Raw genomic sequence first — 16,313 nt, 5'->3', positions numbered from 1 at the left:
AGAAAGTAATCTCACCCCTAAGGAGTTGCAGCTGGGCCAATTACCAGAGATTAGGAACAGGCCTGACTTTAACAGGCCACAGCTGTGACCAAGGAGAAGAAGAGTGCTATAAAAGAGTGGGTTGGGGCCTTGAGGAGTAACTGGAGTCAGTTGGCTCCTTTGTGGAGAAGAAAGAGTCAGTGCTTTGAAGAGCTGCCCACGAAACCATACTAAGAAGGTATGAAACTTTTATAATAAGGAGACAACAGTGTAGAACTTTTGAGAACTATATGATAACATCAGTGATCTGAAGTTAAGATTAAAGCAGCTTTATTTCCCATCCCTGGCCTCTCTAAAGGCTCCAGGTGTAATGGGTGCCTATACCTCTCTCCGCCATTGCTAGAATTGTCTTCAGAATTATGCCCAGTATGCTTTTATTAGTCACAAACTGAGACAAATCTATACAAATACCCACTTATGTTGTGATAATGCCTGATGACAAAAGCTTTGAAACAAGATTAGTTAGTCCATTAAACTTGTCTTAGGGTAGCAGCTGTATTTAACATGGATTGATGTAAAAAATGACAATGGGTGAATGGTATCTGCTGGAAAACAATTATGGTATTGACAGACCTGTGACAGTTAAGGAGGTCTTCATGGAAGAAGAACTATCTTTCATGGTTTGAGTTTGTTTCATACAATTGAAAGTGAAGGATGTATCTATAACATACTACAAAAACTCATATGTTCCCTGTAAGTTAACTTTACATGTTTGTATTGGATTCAAAATGCCCACCTTATCAGCCAGATGGGGCTGCAAGCCTGCTCCTAAGCCCACACTTTCATCTTGAGCACACAATTTTCACACAAATTCATGACTAGGCTAAGTTGTTGGCCAAAAATTAGGCCAGAAGGGCACATCAATCTACTGCAGACTGCTTTGTTTGGTGTATTTACGGGGACAAGGATGCTTATAGGATGATGCTCATTCTTTAATTTTGGCTTTTACAATTTTAAAGCATACATTTTTTCATGGATTCAGTCTGTTGGCAAGAGGCTATGCATACTGTAAAATGTATGAAAAAAGACACCAAAGGCATTGAGAGCAGCTTCTTTTTCCCACATTTAATCAGTATTTAAAGTATGCATAACAGATGATCGTTTATTATCCTCATCAATAAGGACAACAAAATTAGAAATTAAAGCAAGCCTTTTTTAAAAGATAATTCTCTCAAGACATGATCAAGCTCCAGCCAAGCTCAAAGCTAAGTGAAACACAGCATATATCCCACTCCCTTCTCTGAACAAGAACAAGGCAATCAACAACCACGCATCTGCTGAACTTTAGCTGTTGCCTGCGTGTACAGTCTTATTCCACAATGAACCAAAGGTGAAACCTGTCAGCTAAGAATCTTTTCCCTTTTATCTCCAAACCTGCTGGTTGGTCATTCAGCAGCCCAGGTGGGAGGTCTGTGACTGAGCAGCACTACCATGCTCACGTGGTTGAGTTCTGGCTAATTGTCCCTGCTTTGAAGACCTTTCCCAGTTTTCTTGTTTTGGCTAAAAAGGGAGAAATTCAGTATTAAGGCAAGGGAATTACAGTAAGGGAAATAAATGGAGCCCAGCAGCTGATTTAGGGCATGTGATGTGATTGTGAGTAGTTTTTCAGTTAAGGCAGCTTCAGAGTTCTTTCCAAAATTCTCTTTCCAGTAAAGGGTGAGGTGTCCTGTAAAAGGGCCCTCAAGCTAAGAAAAATTGTTTTGTTTCCAAAGTAATGTAAAAGCTATTTTTGACTTGGGGGTTTTTAACTTTCAGGAGCTGAAAATGGTCTCCCAGCAACTGGCCAAAAGCAGCAAAGAGCTGGGGCACATCACAGCCAAGCCTTGTGGCCTCCCTCCTCCTGGAGAGTGCAGAGTGAGTAGCACATGAGCACAGAGCATCCAGGCTCTGTGGGAGAGATCCTTACACACGTGCCAAGGGAAACCTCAGCTGCAGAGAGGGGATCAGCATTTGGTTTTAACTTGCTCTTTTGGAGTGGATAATAGACAGCAAAGTCTTTGTGCCCATCTGCTTGCAAAAGGGGACTTGTTATGTAGTTGTTTTGCCATGCTTTCTGGTCTGGTGTAAGGATTGGGTTGTAGTTTATCTTCATCCCCTTCAAAAGGTCACTGCTTATGAGAATTAGTTTCAAACTTGTGTTTACTTCAGGAACCACTGCCAAATGAGCTCTCCCCCATGTTTAAAATGCTTGGTATCTTTGGCTAGAGATACAAGAGGATGATTTGTGCTGGTGGTATTTGACTCTCACTGATATACCACATGGAAAAGAGGAAAAGGTGGATTATTTGAACAAAGTTCCAAATGTGAGCATTGAAACTAAGTAGAAGCTTTTGGTTTTTTGTATTCTTTTACAGGACCTATTGATTTCTGATCTGAGTAATACTTCTGTTTTTCTACTCACCTTGTTTAACTCCTCTAAGTTTGCAAAAAGTCTCCACAAATCCACATCCAAGAGAAATTCATTACTCTGGAGGTATTTTAGAGTGTTCATAAATATCTTTAAAACCAAAACAAATCCATGTTAATTACTGTTTGTGCCAATTCAGTAAATTTTTATTCCTCCCCAAAAATAATATTTTTACTCAAATTATGAAAGGATTATTTGATTTAGGGAGGGCAGAAGATGGCATTGTGAGAAAAGCTTCCTGATCTGCCTGAAGGTGAAATATTGGGTTTTGTGCAGAAGAGGGTATGAGTGATGTCTCTGGGGTTTCTCTGTGGTTTCCATGGAGGCAGCTGTGTCCCTGCTGTGCCCTTGGGCAGAAGAGGGGCAAATGAGCTCCCTGCAGATCCCTGGTGAAGGACTCAGTGACATCGGAGTCACAGTTACAGATTTCCATGACCTTTCTAAATGCTTACCTTCCTACCCCATGCAACTGCTGCTATCTAAATTGTTAAGAGTTACTACGAGAAAAAAATATATTCTTGGATTAAGGTAAGTAGCAGTCCTGTGGAGGTCTTTAATCTCTTTGGATTGTTTTATTAACCTGTATTCAGTGAAAACTGTGTGCATATTTATCGGCTGTTTAAGGTTTTATATTTTTTAAGCTGATTGAGCTGTACTGAATCTGACCTAAATCTGAAAAAGTCTTAACATTTATAGGTTACTGAGTAGATTTTTTTTTTGTTTATGTGTATAAAGCATTGTGAAAAAAACCTGTCACCCTGTCACCCAGGTGCCAAGACTGAATAACTAGTGGGAGTGCTTGCTGAGCCTTGTGTAATTCTTTAGTTACCATGACCTGGTTGTCCTGAGAGCTTAAAGGGTATTTATGGTGATCTAAAAGCTTCCTGTGGAGATTCATTAAAATCAGTGGAATATTTCTATACTTGGGAGTAACCAGGTACCTTTAAAACTGGTTACCCAAATGCAATGCATTCTTTCTTTAGCAGGAGAGTTTGGGAAGCTGGCATGGACTGAATAGTTCATCATTCATGGGCCATGCAGGGGCTGGCTGAGGCTTGTCTGTGGGTTCCTACATCAGGCTCACAAGGAGCCTGCATGTCTGCTGTTATCATCATTCTTCCCAGTAATCACCACTTTTTAAACTTTTCAGATTTCTAAGCAAAGTGTCTAGAAAGAAGGATGCTCTTCTCCTGCCTTGAACCAAAGCTGGTCCTGCTATCCTGTTTTCTGTCCCTTCCTGTTCTGCCCCACCAAGAGGGAATTCAGCCCACTCCTCCATTCATTTCCTCTGCTTTGCAGTAGTTCTTGTATTGTCCAGGATAACTTTTCAGCAACATGGAAAATGTTTTACAAATCTCTTTTCTTTGACTTGATTAATAAGAAATCAGAAAGTGTCTGTGCTGAGTAAGAGAAGCACGATAAGAAAATGTTTGTGGAAGCTTCCATCCTTTTGTATGGATACATTAACTTTTGATGTGTGGTGAATATAAATAGTGCAGCTATTCTTGTAACAGTCTGTAATGATTCTGTCCATATTTCAAGCTCTTAAAATGTATTGGAGGTAATACAGAGTTTTTGGGAGAGGAGTTGTTTTCAGTATACTTGTTTTCATGTAACATTAAAACTGCAGAATTCTGAGGTTTTGATGCTGCATTTAGGATAATCTAACCACAGCTCTATATGAAGTTAAATGACAAATATAATGTTGCACACTAGCAACATTAGCAATTGGAATGGTCCAGTACAGAAATAACTCAGTGCAGTATTTGGAAGAGGACTAATGGAATATCAGTTGAATGTCGTAGAAGGCTCTGCAGTCAGATGTTAATTGCAAAGCACTAGATCACATCACTCAAAAGCAATGTTTAGAAGAGATATCATCATAAACACAGAAAAAGGAGGTATGGAAACAGGATGAGCAGGCAAGGTGGGAGGAAAACCAGGTGCTTAAGTCCTTCCCCTACAGACTTCTAATGAGAGGTTTCAGGAGGCTCTGTGTCCATCACAGCAGAACAAATAATGTTTCATTATTTTTGTGAAGTGAAATCTGACATTACCATCTTGAGAACCAGCAAATGATCCAGAAAGTAAGTGCATTCACTTGTGAAAAGTTCCCACACTGCTTCTTCTTTTTTCACTTCTAGCTGGCTGTTGACATATTTCTGCTCAGTCTGTTGCTCATTTATAAATTCATGCCAAGATTTACTCTATTGATTGAAGAAGAAAGAAAAAAAAATGTTGCATCAGCTGCTTCAGATGTTATGAAAAGAATCTGTATCCTATTTACTTTGTAAATTTCATCTACCAGTATTAGCTATTTTTCTTCTGAAAGCTTAAATTTACCTTTAAAATATTTTAAACTCCACCATTCTCCTCTAAAATACTTACAATATAAACACACTGAATTTGGAAGAAACACAATGTGATAGTCTATGTTTAGGTGTGTTGTATCAAAAATGAGTGGGCAGCTTGCAGATGCTAAGAAATTTGATCTGTTGTTCTGCTCCTGGGTGGATGATATCTTCTTATTTTCTGGGTGATCAAATGAAAATACCAAAGGACTAGGTCTTTTTAGTCACTTGGAAATTGTCTGGTTTAGTCCTAAAGTGGCCACTATATCATGGCCCTGCTCCAAAGTCAGGTGTCCATATATAAATTAGGCACTGGCAGAAGCCCTCAGCAGCTGTGTGTGGGGAGCTGCAGATAACAGCCTGCTGTGAGAAGCACAAGGTTTGCTTCAGAGAGGGGATGGTGTTAGGTGGCAAGGGCCAGAAGCCTTGTTTGTCTGGCAGACAGGCTTTTGGTGCCTTTCTGGAGCCAAACCTTGGTGCTGGCACTGACCTGCATGTGGCTGCCTCTGAACACAGCAATGGGGGTGGCTGTGTCCCATTTGGCATCTCTCTGATGCTGTGGATTCTTTGCTCTGCTTTTCTAGCACCTGTAGGTGCTGCTGAGAGGGTTGCCTTGACACCTTTTTCTGCAGGTGGTACCTCCTTGGTCTAGGGCGTTCTGGATCCTTGGCAAAATCCAGATGATTTTGAGGGCCCTTGTTAAGGTACTCTGGCCCTCAGTTTCCCACTTGCCCCTCCATATGCCATTTTGACAAAAATATGCCATATATTTATACATTAATTTGTCAGAAAGGTCTCATATCCAGATTAATGAACTGAAAAATGTTAGCTTATAAAGAACACAGAATTCCTCCTTCTATCCTTAAGTATCCTTGATACAGTATACTGAGAATTTTGGTACCTTGAAGCAGAAAAATTCATCTGTGCAGTGGTCTGTGATCTTAACAGCAGAAAGACAACTTTCCAGATCAGATGCTTGCTTCTGTTTGTCTTTACCCTGTTAAATGACAAGAACCTGATTCATACAGTGTTTTAAAGACTGTTAAGAAATTGACCCCTCTTGCCCTAATCCTTAAGGATAAAGGATAAATAAATATAGAGTGATTTCTCTATATTTCCAAGCTCTCCTATACAGAGACAAGGCAGTGATGGCAGGTTTCTTTTTAGCTGTGGATGGGGTGTGTAAATGCCTCAGGTTTAGATGTGTAAGACATTGGTAAGAGGCAATGGGCTACCCTTGGAAGACAGAACAAATGAAATGTTTTGCTTCCCTTGGCCCTGTCAGAGATAGGGGACAACAGATTCATGGTTGCAATCCTGTCATAGGTATACAAATTTATGTGTTTATTGATTTTTATTTTTTGAGCTATGTATTGAAATAGGTCCCTTGGTCATCTGCAGAGTCGTGTCTGTAAAATGAACTTTCAGAAAGTTAAAAGAACAGCAGGAGTTTGTGTGAGGGACCATGAAATAAAAATAATTGCTTTTGTTTCAGCTTTGTTTATTCAGGCCTTGTAAAAAATTTAAGCATTGTTTATCAACTTTAATTTAGTGCTGTAGGCACAGACTTATAAGGTGTTTGCCTCAGTTTTATCTGTTCTCTGGAACTGTATATTCCCACTTCATGGGTGTTTATTGTTTGAACTTCAGGCACTGAACTCAGCAAATTTTGAAATATGTGTTTGATTATAATATTTGAAACTTAGTGTTTAAGTTCAGCTCCTAACTTTGAAGGATACATTGAAATGGGGAAGAAAAAATAATGCCATTAATATATATGCACACTGAACCAGTGTACCAGCAAATAAATCTTCATTAATTAAATTTCATGGCATTTAATAGTATTAGAAATCACTTTTATCTAAATATCAAGTACTTTTTATTGCAGATTTAAATTATTTTTCTGAATTTAAAAATCCTCAGGTTTAGGTCATGTTCCTTCAAATGCTATGAAACTACTATCAAATGAAAAGAGTTCTTATACATATAAACCTGAGTACCTGCATTAGTTCTGCATGTACAGAACCAATTGGTTCTGCATTCTTTCATAAAATGCAAAAATAGTTGCATTAGGAAGGGACTGTTCTTAATTACATGCTTAGGGAGAAAAAGACACTTGTAAATAATTTTTTGAATGCTGAACAGTACACAGAAAGGAAATTCAGATACCTTAGTAAGTGAAAGCTTTCATAAATGGAAAAGACAAGGAATTGTGTTAGACAAGGAAAAATTCACTGAGATGTGCTTTCACTGGTGAGTGAGAGGACACCCATGAGGAGAGGAAAGACCTAAGAAAGTGTCATGGAATGCTGCTTTTATAGGTAAAACTTAGATTCCTTGCATGTGAGTGGCAGTTCATTGCATGCTCCAAAGCCGTAGGGAACACAGGAAATACAGGATACACATGGTCAAAGCAACAGTGCAACTGATTTGTCACCATGTGCTACCTTACCCTAGCTAGAGGCACTGGCCTGCTGCCACCCCTGAGTGAGAGCCCTGCTGTCACTGCCACTGCCCTCCTGGTGCCAGGGACACCTCTCCTCCCAGCACCCGCAGGGATGGGGAGCAGTGGCCCTGTGTTCTCATGTGCATCCCATGCAGTGCCTGCACTGGAGCCACCCAGTCCTCACTGCAGGTTAATGTGCAGGCAGTCCCAGGGAGGGCTAAGGCACCTCTGAGTTCAGCTCACCTGCTGGCTGCCCTTCTCCAAGGGCAAGAAAGTAAAGAAGATATTTTTACCCAGGTTAGTTGTGGGAAAAGACAAGGTCAGTGCAAGGAGAAATAAAATGGTAAAAATACTCACAACTCCTCTTTTGGCAAATGGCCACCTTGACTTTTTGGACTCTAATGGGTAAAACAAGTGTTATCAGTAAGGAAACAGATAAAAAAGAAAACTATTAGTTGTACATGCAGCTTGATAGACTATGCTCTACTTGGCTCATATTTAATACTTGAGTTTAGGCAGTTTGTGCACCAGACTTAAAACCCATGAAGCTTGTTGGGTTCCCCCCAGTGACAATTATGACTACCTGTGGTGGGATGGTGCTGAACAATCCTACTTGTTGCAGGTGATCACAATGTGATTGCCAATTCTTTACCTGGGAAAACCATCATAGCTCAAGCCAATTTCTGAAGATGTTGTTTTAAAGCAAGAATTAGTCTATGCCTTCTCATCATGATAAATCAGAATTATGCAGGTATTTTAATCTCCAGTGATAAACAATCCTACTAGCCCTTGACAGATCTGTCATGGGGCTGGCACAGTGAGGCAGAGTGTAATTTGTGGTCCTTGGTGAGGCACAGGGAAAGCTGGGGATCTAGATTTAGGAATGCACTGATGACTTGTGAGGAACTACTGTATTCAGCAAAAAATCTGAAAAGGTTTTCTTTTTGTGGCACCCATCTTCAGGAGTGTGTGACAGGGAATCACAGTCAAAACTTGGTGTTTCTGTATTTTGAAGGTCTTAGCCATTCTGGGAATGGCTGGCCTATTTGCTGTCGTGAAAATCCGGGTTGTGACCTTGGCTTACTTGTCTTTTGAGAAACTTTTGATCTCTGGCTACCAGGATCTCCTTCAATCAGACCATACTATATTCTACAATAGTCATTTGTGGAAATGGCTTTTGCAGGTCTGCATTTCAGCTTTGGAATGTCTTGTGAACAACTCCTAGCCATGAGTTGGGTTTGCTGCCCTTGTGATCAGAACACCACTGCAAAGGGCAGCATGGGCTGCTTTTCTCTCTGCTTGAAGCTGTGGAGGTAAGAAATTGTACCTCAGCTGCTTCCAGATGGAGAGCCTGGCCTGGGCTCTGGCTGTTTCTAGCCTGTGGAGGAGCAATGTGATCTGTGTCCTACCTTCTCATCTACTTGCATTTTGCATTCAACAGTAAAATGCAGGGGAAAAAAATTGCATACATCCTCCCTCCCATCCCACATGTTCCAGTCCCGCTTTTGCTGGGCTCAGAGGAGCAAACCCCACCCCGTGTCTGACCTGCACTGAGCAGGGAGGATGAGCAGGGCAGGTAGTCCATGGCACTGTCTGACACCAGCAGGTCTCCAGGGAACACCTCGAGTCCCGGCAGAGTCACCACCAGGGAGCTGCGCCTGCGCTCGGCTGATCTGTGAGACCCAACAACAACAACACGCGTCATCTCTGTCCTCCAGGGGCCTTCTGAAGGGCTCCTTGCTGATCCAGGAGGGAATCAGCTAAAAAACCAAATCACAGGAGCCATGACATAATGTGTTAAAGGAACAATGAGCAGAGAATTTCAGTGACTGACAGCAAACACCTAGCTGTCTTTCAAACTCCACGTGTTTGCTGAGATCAAGGTTCTTATGGTCATGGCTTGCCTCAGATAATAAGTAATTAGGGCATTTAAATATTGAAAATTCCTGGTTTCTTCTGAGGTTAGGCAAACAGTTAGTGGGGATTTTAGAATCTGTATTTTGGCAGTGGAGTTTAATGGAGCAATTAAATACTGTTTTTAGCTGACATGTGTCTTGTTACTTTTAGCCTTCCTGTAACCCAGGTGATTTCAAGAAAAGACAGCATGCTAGTAAAACAGTTAGTGTTGGGTTTAAAAATTTTTAACCTTTTGTCTAGTTTGTACTATTTTCTTTCTAAGTATTTTTGGCATTTTTTTCTGCTCTTTAAAATATGTTGAATGTAATATGACTCAGTGGCCCTACTGACTGAAAAAAGTATCTTTCCAGCTATTGTTGTTCCTAATGGAGAACACTGTCCATGATCTAAATCCACAAAGAAGAGTGACAGAGGCATTCTGTATCCAGCATCTTTGTGCCACAGGCTGCTTGCATTCACATACAGAAACTGTTGGTCCATGTCAACAACCTTGTTGTACTTTGGTAATAAATCACACTGATACATCATGAATTATGTTAGTATATGCTGCAGAGGGACTGCTGTGTGCAGCTGCTGTTGTGCTGCCTTCAGTACATGAATACTGCATTAGGGCTCAAAGGGTCAGTAATTCAGTAGCTGAGGGAGGAGGCACAAAGTACATGCACATTTATAAAAATTCTATTTTTCAGTCACCACTTATTGTGCATAGTATTTTTGGTCAGTTAAGCATGATTCTTACTGAGATCTTTTGTCTAGGCAGTTAACTTACTGTGAATACCTAGCCATTTGCCACACTTGGTGTGAAACCTGGCAGGTATATTTTTTCCTTTAAGTGCATGAATAGTGACTTGACAGCTTATCAACTGACACATGACCTCTGAGGTGGAGAGCTGGGATTTGATATGTATGGTAAGACATAGAGATTGCAAGCAGTGTCACTGTCAGGTCATAAAAAAGGCACAATTGCCTTAGCTAAACAATTGAATGGTCTAGATGAAAGCTGCTTCTAACAAGAGAGAGGTCTATAGGGTATCAGGAGGGCCAGGCCTGGGACTTTAACACTGGAGCCATGGACATATTGGGGCTTAAAAACCACATCTTGAGGAGGTTACAGTGTGCAATGCGGAGTTCTTTGAAAGTTTTCTGCTAGTCCTACTGAATGGAGAATATAGGATTTACTTATTTGGCTTTAGGGTTTACAATGAAAATCTGTGGTTTCTCGTGAAATTGAACCCTAAGTATGTGGTTTGAGAGCTTTAGTGGTTGGGGGGGTCTCTTCCTTGGCTGTTTGCAAGCCCATACCACTGCAAGGGAGAGAATGCTCCTCTCAGGAGTGCCTTCCTGAGACGTGCACTGTGTGCTACACAATGCAAATTTTCAGTGTTGGTAATGAGTGTATTAAGCTGCCACTGAACCCTCTAGTGATTCCATGGTGCAATCTTTGGGCAGCTGGGCTATTACACAAGTCAGGTGCTGCAATGTAGTACAAGGATGGTCATTACTACACTAGGAAATTCAGGACATTTATTTCAGGTTGTCTTCACAGTAAAATTTTGCCAATATATTATTGATTTTTAAAGCATCTAGCCTATTGCTATTTTCACAATATATTTGAAGCTGCAGGCTAGTGACTCATGAAGACTAAAAATGGAAGCACAGAGTCACTATAACTGAGTTAAATGACATTATTTACCCAGATCAAAAAGGCCTTGAACTTCAGGCACACATATGGCTAAACCAGCTCTTCACATAGGTGCTCAAGGCCGTGAAATGTGGGGGCACGGCAGGACCCGTTGGCTGTCTGTCTACAATATACCTTTGCAATCTGATGAGCCTGGGCTTAATGGCTTACATGTCTAAATTATAAACTCATGCTTCAGAGATGGAAGCACAGATATCTGTGGTTTCCTGGCCTGCTGCCTGTAGACATGTTAGATACATCAAATGCTTCTGGTTTTTTTTGTCTGTTTGTTTGTTTTTGGTTTTTTTTTTTTTTCCTGGACAAATTGAATTGCTGAAGTTCTCTGTAGTAAAATTTACTGGGTTTTAAGTCTGCAATATCTTAGCATCTGCTCATGCCTTCAGACTCTGTAGCTTTGCCTATTTCTTTATTTTTTGTTTGTTTCACTTACTGGGGGGAGAGGACTGCAGTGGTGGAATGAAATGCTTGTACTTTAGGGACAAACTCAGGCATCTGTGTACATATAATCTGTAATAATTCATTCTTAAAATCCACTTGTTTTTTGAAACATGATGATGTCATAGATTGACATGGAAAATTGTGGAAAATTATTAAAGACATTGAAGCAGGTCATGGTCTGGCAAAATAAATATCTTGTGTATATATTTATTTCTAAGGCACAGAAAGTGTCTTCATATGTCCCTAATCTTAGCCTAACTAGCTATCCCAGGGAACAGACATCTGTATAGATCACCTTACTTCAACAGCAGATATATTACTTAAAGGACTGTCCACTAGATGTGAATAAAAGCAACAGAGGATGTTACTGAGGTAAATATTGTAGGGTTCTCACAGGACTGAGATCACTGCCAGGCAGGGACACTGCTTCCCAAGCTGCTCAGGGAGGGAGTTTGGACTCCCTGATTCAAAAAGTTCGCGTGGAAAATGATCTATTTTCAAAAGTAAAATGATTTCTGTGATTGCATAAGGAGTTAGGTTCAGTGTAATTGATATTCCTCCTCCTGTGCAATGTGCTCCAGCACGACCCTGCTTGAGCAGAGAGGTTGTAACAGAGAAGCCACTCTGGTCCTTCCCAGCCTCACCCACTCTGTGATTCTGTGATGTTGTGACACTTCACAGCTGTGTGAGTCATTAAAAGAGGAATGGGAGTACTTCAAGATAGGTGAGCCCAGCTCCTTCAAGGCATTGAATAGAAGCTGTCTTAGCAGTTTCTGTGAAGGCTCTTCATTAGCTGATTTGCTGTAGGAAATTGTGCAATGCAATTTTCCACCCAGTCTCTGATACTGCTGAATAGTGCAAGGAGAAAAGGAGATCAGAGTAAACCTGAGGTTTTGTTTTGTCAATGTTTTCTTCCATGGCAGTGTTGATTTGGCATCTCACCTTCTCTCCACCATATATACCTCTATCTGTGCTGCCCCTCTTTCCCTTTTTGTTTATTTCTTTTGGATGATTCATGGCAACTGCCTGAACAGCATCAGTTCAGGCAGTTGCCATGCTGACAGGGATGTCCTGGCATTCTTGACTGAGGACTGTGTGGGAGAAGGCTGCTCAAAATGAGTATGAGTGCATTAAAGATGTTTTTTGGAAGTACAACTTGGCAGCATGGAAATGTTCATTAAAACTGAAGGACAGAGGTATGATTTTACCCAGGGTAATATGTAAGTCACTCTTGGAGAAGAGTTGCCAAATGTCCTAATGTGCTTCTAGATGGAGAGAATAATCTGACATGTGAACAGTTTTTGCTGGCTGTGATAAGAAGGGATTAGCTGTTAAGAAGTTAGACTAATGATCTTAATGAAGGAGGAGTTGAATACAGCCTTAACCCAAACCTTAGGCCAGATTAGATTTGACAAAAAATGCTTAAAGCAGCAACTGGTGCATTTTAAAATATATTTTTGCACATTCTAATATTTATCTAGATAGAATTCTTAATACATCATCCCAACCACCTTTTGACAATTTTTCCAGCTGGTGCTTATGGAAAAAATTTTTGGGTTGTGGTTTCTTGATTTAAAAGGTGTCTGGATAGAAGTCCAAACAATACCCTAGCTGGCACATAGTTACTCCCCTCCTGAAGCCACTATAGGCAAGCAGCACCAAGAGAAGCTGTGTACACTAAATGTTCTGTGTTCTGCTGTTAAACCATCTGCCTTCAATATCTTCAATTTCTCCCCTGAAATTTGTTGCACATCATGCAAATCTTCACGCTGACAGTGAGATATGTTTATGTATTCCAGTTTTGTGTTGGATCAGACTAGACTCTTCCCAAAAAAGGTACAGATCACTTTTTTTCACATCCAGATGAAAAGATCTTTCCCTCCTCTTCTCTCTCCATCTCCATTGTAAATTCAAATGCTAGAGGGTGGGTTGGAAATTGCAACAGTTCAGAATATCCAGGAGGCCTCTTCTTCAGTAAGCATGTAATTTCAACTGCATGCACACATCTCTTGAAACTCCTCTAGGGAGTACATTGTGTAAGGACTCCTAGACTGCTCCAAACCACCCAGTCCCAAACATCCTTGAGGGGACCTTGCAGTAAACAGAGCACTACTCCATCAATGAGAGAGGGGTCATTATTAATGGAGGTACTGTCTCCTGCTTCATTGTTGTGTGGGGAGAAAATAAACCTTTCCTTTCCTTCTGTAAACATTTGAACATCTTAAAGAAACATATCTTAATCAAAATTATTTCTAACAGCATTTTTACTTTCTGATAATTGTTTTGAAACCTTGACACAATTCACTGCACAGGTATATGGTATGCAACACTCTATCCTGTCTGCCCTAAATTATAAAATTTGCATATTCTATGTACTCTTCGTAGTTTGTAGGATTAATAATCCCCCTCTCCAGCAGCAGTCCTAGAACTTCTTTGCTTATGTATAAGAAAAATATTGAGCTGTTCTGCTAGCTCTTTTGCTCCCTTTTCCCCTCCACAAACTTTTGAAGAATGTCCCTCAAGATTATGAGATATTTCACATTCTTCAAGCTGAAGTTTGGCCCTGCTAAGCCATACAAGCAAACCTTTTGGCAGTGAGCTCCTAGCACAAAGCTCCCCGATGATCCGGATGAAATATTGCGTGAAATGTAGCTGAACGTGCTAGGGAGAGGGCCACCTTTGACAGAAAATCTCATTAGAAAGTTTAGTGAGCTGCTGACAAGCATTTCACATAGCAAATCTGCAAACTGAGGTTGAGTTATGTATATATGACTCAATGTTCAGTTTTGTCTTAGGGTGAAGCAAACTCATTAAAAATGTAGGAGAGTCAAACCTAGAATGAAATAAAATAAATGTGTGCATACCTTTGCATGGGCAATCCACTCTCCTGAAAGAAAGTGAATATTCTTAGTTAGTTGGTCTGAAAGCAAGCAAGCAATCCGAATTTTTTTTGAAAAAAGCTTATTCGTAAAGGGAAATATACTAATAATAGTGTAATAGTTTTGGGCATAGGCTAATTAATTTCACTGTTGTGGAGCAAGGAGAACTCCTTTGATATCCAGAATGTTTTCTATCTTTGAAGGGGGTGGGGGGTGGAGGAAAATAGCTTTTGGTTTGTAGTGTAAAGCTAACTGGCTAGTGAAGAACTCTGCATCTACCCTCAGCAAAATGTGTGTGTAGGTGGTTTGCATAAGGACAGAGCTGAGCATGTGTGTGACTTTAATGCCTCTGCACACAGTGGAAGGTCTTTGAGAGCAGATCTAGCAGCACACCTGGCTTGTACAAAAAGCCTCTCCTTTTGTCCTTGTGGAGAGCTGAATTGTAGTTTCCTGCCCTTGAAAGAAGCAGGGTTGGCTCCTCCCTTGCTTATTTATCTTTACTGATTCTGACACTCACTGGACCAAGGGTTCTTCTTTTTCAGAAGAGATTGCACAATTGCTTCTTTGTTTATGGAGCTGGACATATAAAAGGAAGGGTGCCAGTGAGTGGTGGAGCTAGGTAAGTCGAAATAAATACAGGGAATTTTACCTCTTCCTTTGGTAGCAGCAGACCTTAAATTTGACTCAACCAACTTAATTCTTGGTTTTATTTGGGTTAGTAATGCCATTCAGTAAAACAGAATAGAGAACTTCCCTGTCTTAGGAATAATCCTGCTGAATGGTTAAACAGTGGGTTGAAAGAAAATAATCTTCTAACACCCATCTTCAACAGGATCAATTACTTAGTATTATTCTTCCATATCCCCACCAACAGTTGTACTGGCCTACCAGGGTGGATGGACAGAGATGGGAAAGAGTGGCCTGTACAGGAGGGGACTAAGCTAACTTGGTCACCAAGAGGCAAGGCTGGAACTGCTGTCTCTTGCTGATCTGGAAAGAAAAATCTCCCTTCCTGTTAAGTGTAGAAGCCAGTCTGCTGTGTTAAAGGATCATGGCCCAACTTGCAGTTCAGGTTAAGAACTGGGGTGTTATTTTTGCACTGGCCCCTGATGGACCAACACTGAATATGAAAAACTGAAAAAGAGGTTGCATCCTCCTATTCCTCTTACCTGGACACCTGCCCAAAGTGTAGAGATTGGGCGGGGGAGTCTCGTAGGAAGTGTAGCAGAGTTGGCTCTCCAGGAGCTTCTGGGTGGCTCATTGGGACTGTCATTGCTGAGAGGATCTTCTTTGCTTGGAAGCTTTGATCTGGGTAGGTCAGATTCTGGAACTGCTGTAGTTCTCTCAGACTTGGCTTTGGACGACAATAATTTTGCATGGACACAAGAAGGCAGCGACAATGAAGACGTTGTAATGCAACGAGGTGGACTCTTACAAATGTGGTGGAGAGAGCCAGTGTAATCCTTTTGATTCCCTGGGTGAGCTGTGTCAGAACAGTCCTGAAATGACAGTGCTTGTGAGGCAGAGGCCATCCTTAGACGCCTTAAAGTTGGAGAAGTGGAAATTCTGGCCCGGGCATGGCGATCGAACTGGAAAGGCGCATGGTGGATCCCAATGCACTCCTCTGCAGGAAGCCTCCGAAATGAAGACTCTGTGCAACCTTTCTGGAGAATGTAGTCTCTGGGAGGCAAGGTGGTGTCCATACAAACTGGTACTGTCTGCATTTCAGAGGAACTGAAGACATCTTCTCGGCTGCTGCTTTCAGACAAAGCAGCATTTTCCTTATGGAGTTCAGCTTCCCTGTCCAGAGGTTCCACGCTGGTGCATGTTTCTTTGACCAGGTCTGGAGAACAATCACAGCTTGGTTGTTGCATTCTTAATTTGCAGCATGAAGATTTATATCTATGTGTACCTAGGAAACATGATCAGAAACAGTCCTTACAAACTTGCCATATGAATTTTTAAGTGGGAAAATATGCAAATGGAAAAAATATCCAAACAAAACAAGGCAAATATGTGTGCTAGCACAGAAACGATTACCCTTGCATTGAATCTTGCTCAAATGCAGGTTTTGAGATGTTCAGGACCCAATTTTGGCAAGTTGTTTAAACAGCTGCTAACTTTGAATGTGCCA

At 41.0% G+C, this 16,313-nt stretch overlaps 1 protein-coding gene and 1 long non-coding RNA gene across 4 annotated transcripts in view; one reads left to right on the top strand and one right to left on the bottom strand.

The window, feature by feature from the left end:
• The window catches only part of PLEKHG7 (pleckstrin homology and RhoGEF domain containing G7), a 202,455-nt gene that overhangs the window by 14,911 nt on the left and 171,231 nt on the right, over window positions 1-16,313 (bottom strand). The window contains exons 3-9 of the mRNA XM_064419708.1: window positions 15,349-16,091; window positions 14,165-14,187; window positions 8,789-8,916; window positions 7,601-7,641; window positions 5,699-5,794; window positions 4,504-4,653; window positions 2,441-2,536 (exon numbers count right to left, since the gene is read on the bottom strand). Coding sequence (XP_064275778.1) covers window positions 2,441-2,536; window positions 4,504-4,653; window positions 5,699-5,794; window positions 7,601-7,641; window positions 8,789-8,916; window positions 14,165-14,187; window positions 15,349-16,053 — 1,239 coding nt within the window. The 5' untranslated portion in view covers window positions 16,054-16,091. The remainder of the gene's footprint in view (window positions 1-2,440; window positions 2,537-4,503; window positions 4,654-5,698; window positions 5,795-7,600; window positions 7,642-8,788; window positions 8,917-14,164; window positions 14,188-15,348; window positions 16,092-16,313) is intronic.
• On the top strand, window positions 21-15,638 carry LOC135300352 (uncharacterized). 3 transcript variants are annotated; one of them, XR_010362244.1, is made up of 4 exons: window positions 21-217; window positions 1,795-1,893; window positions 14,722-14,798; window positions 15,054-15,638. It is a non-coding gene; the product is annotated as an uncharacterized LOC135300352 (long non-coding RNA). The 3 variants fall into 3 exon arrangements; XR_010362245.1 differs by lacking the exons at window positions 14,722-14,798; window positions 15,054-15,638 and adding exons at window positions 8,427-8,556; window positions 8,850-9,292; XR_010362243.1 differs by lacking the exons at window positions 14,722-14,798; window positions 15,054-15,638 and adding exons at window positions 8,427-8,556; window positions 8,847-9,292.

This window comes from Passer domesticus, chromosome 5 (genome assembly GCF_036417665.1).
Source record: "Passer domesticus isolate bPasDom1 chromosome 5, bPasDom1.hap1, whole genome shotgun sequence".
In the NCBI taxonomy this organism is placed as follows: Eukaryota; Metazoa; Chordata; class Aves; order Passeriformes; family Passeridae; genus Passer; species Passer domesticus.
Note: the sequence above shows the minus strand (reverse complement) of the source record. Positions and strands in the feature narration are given on the sequence as shown.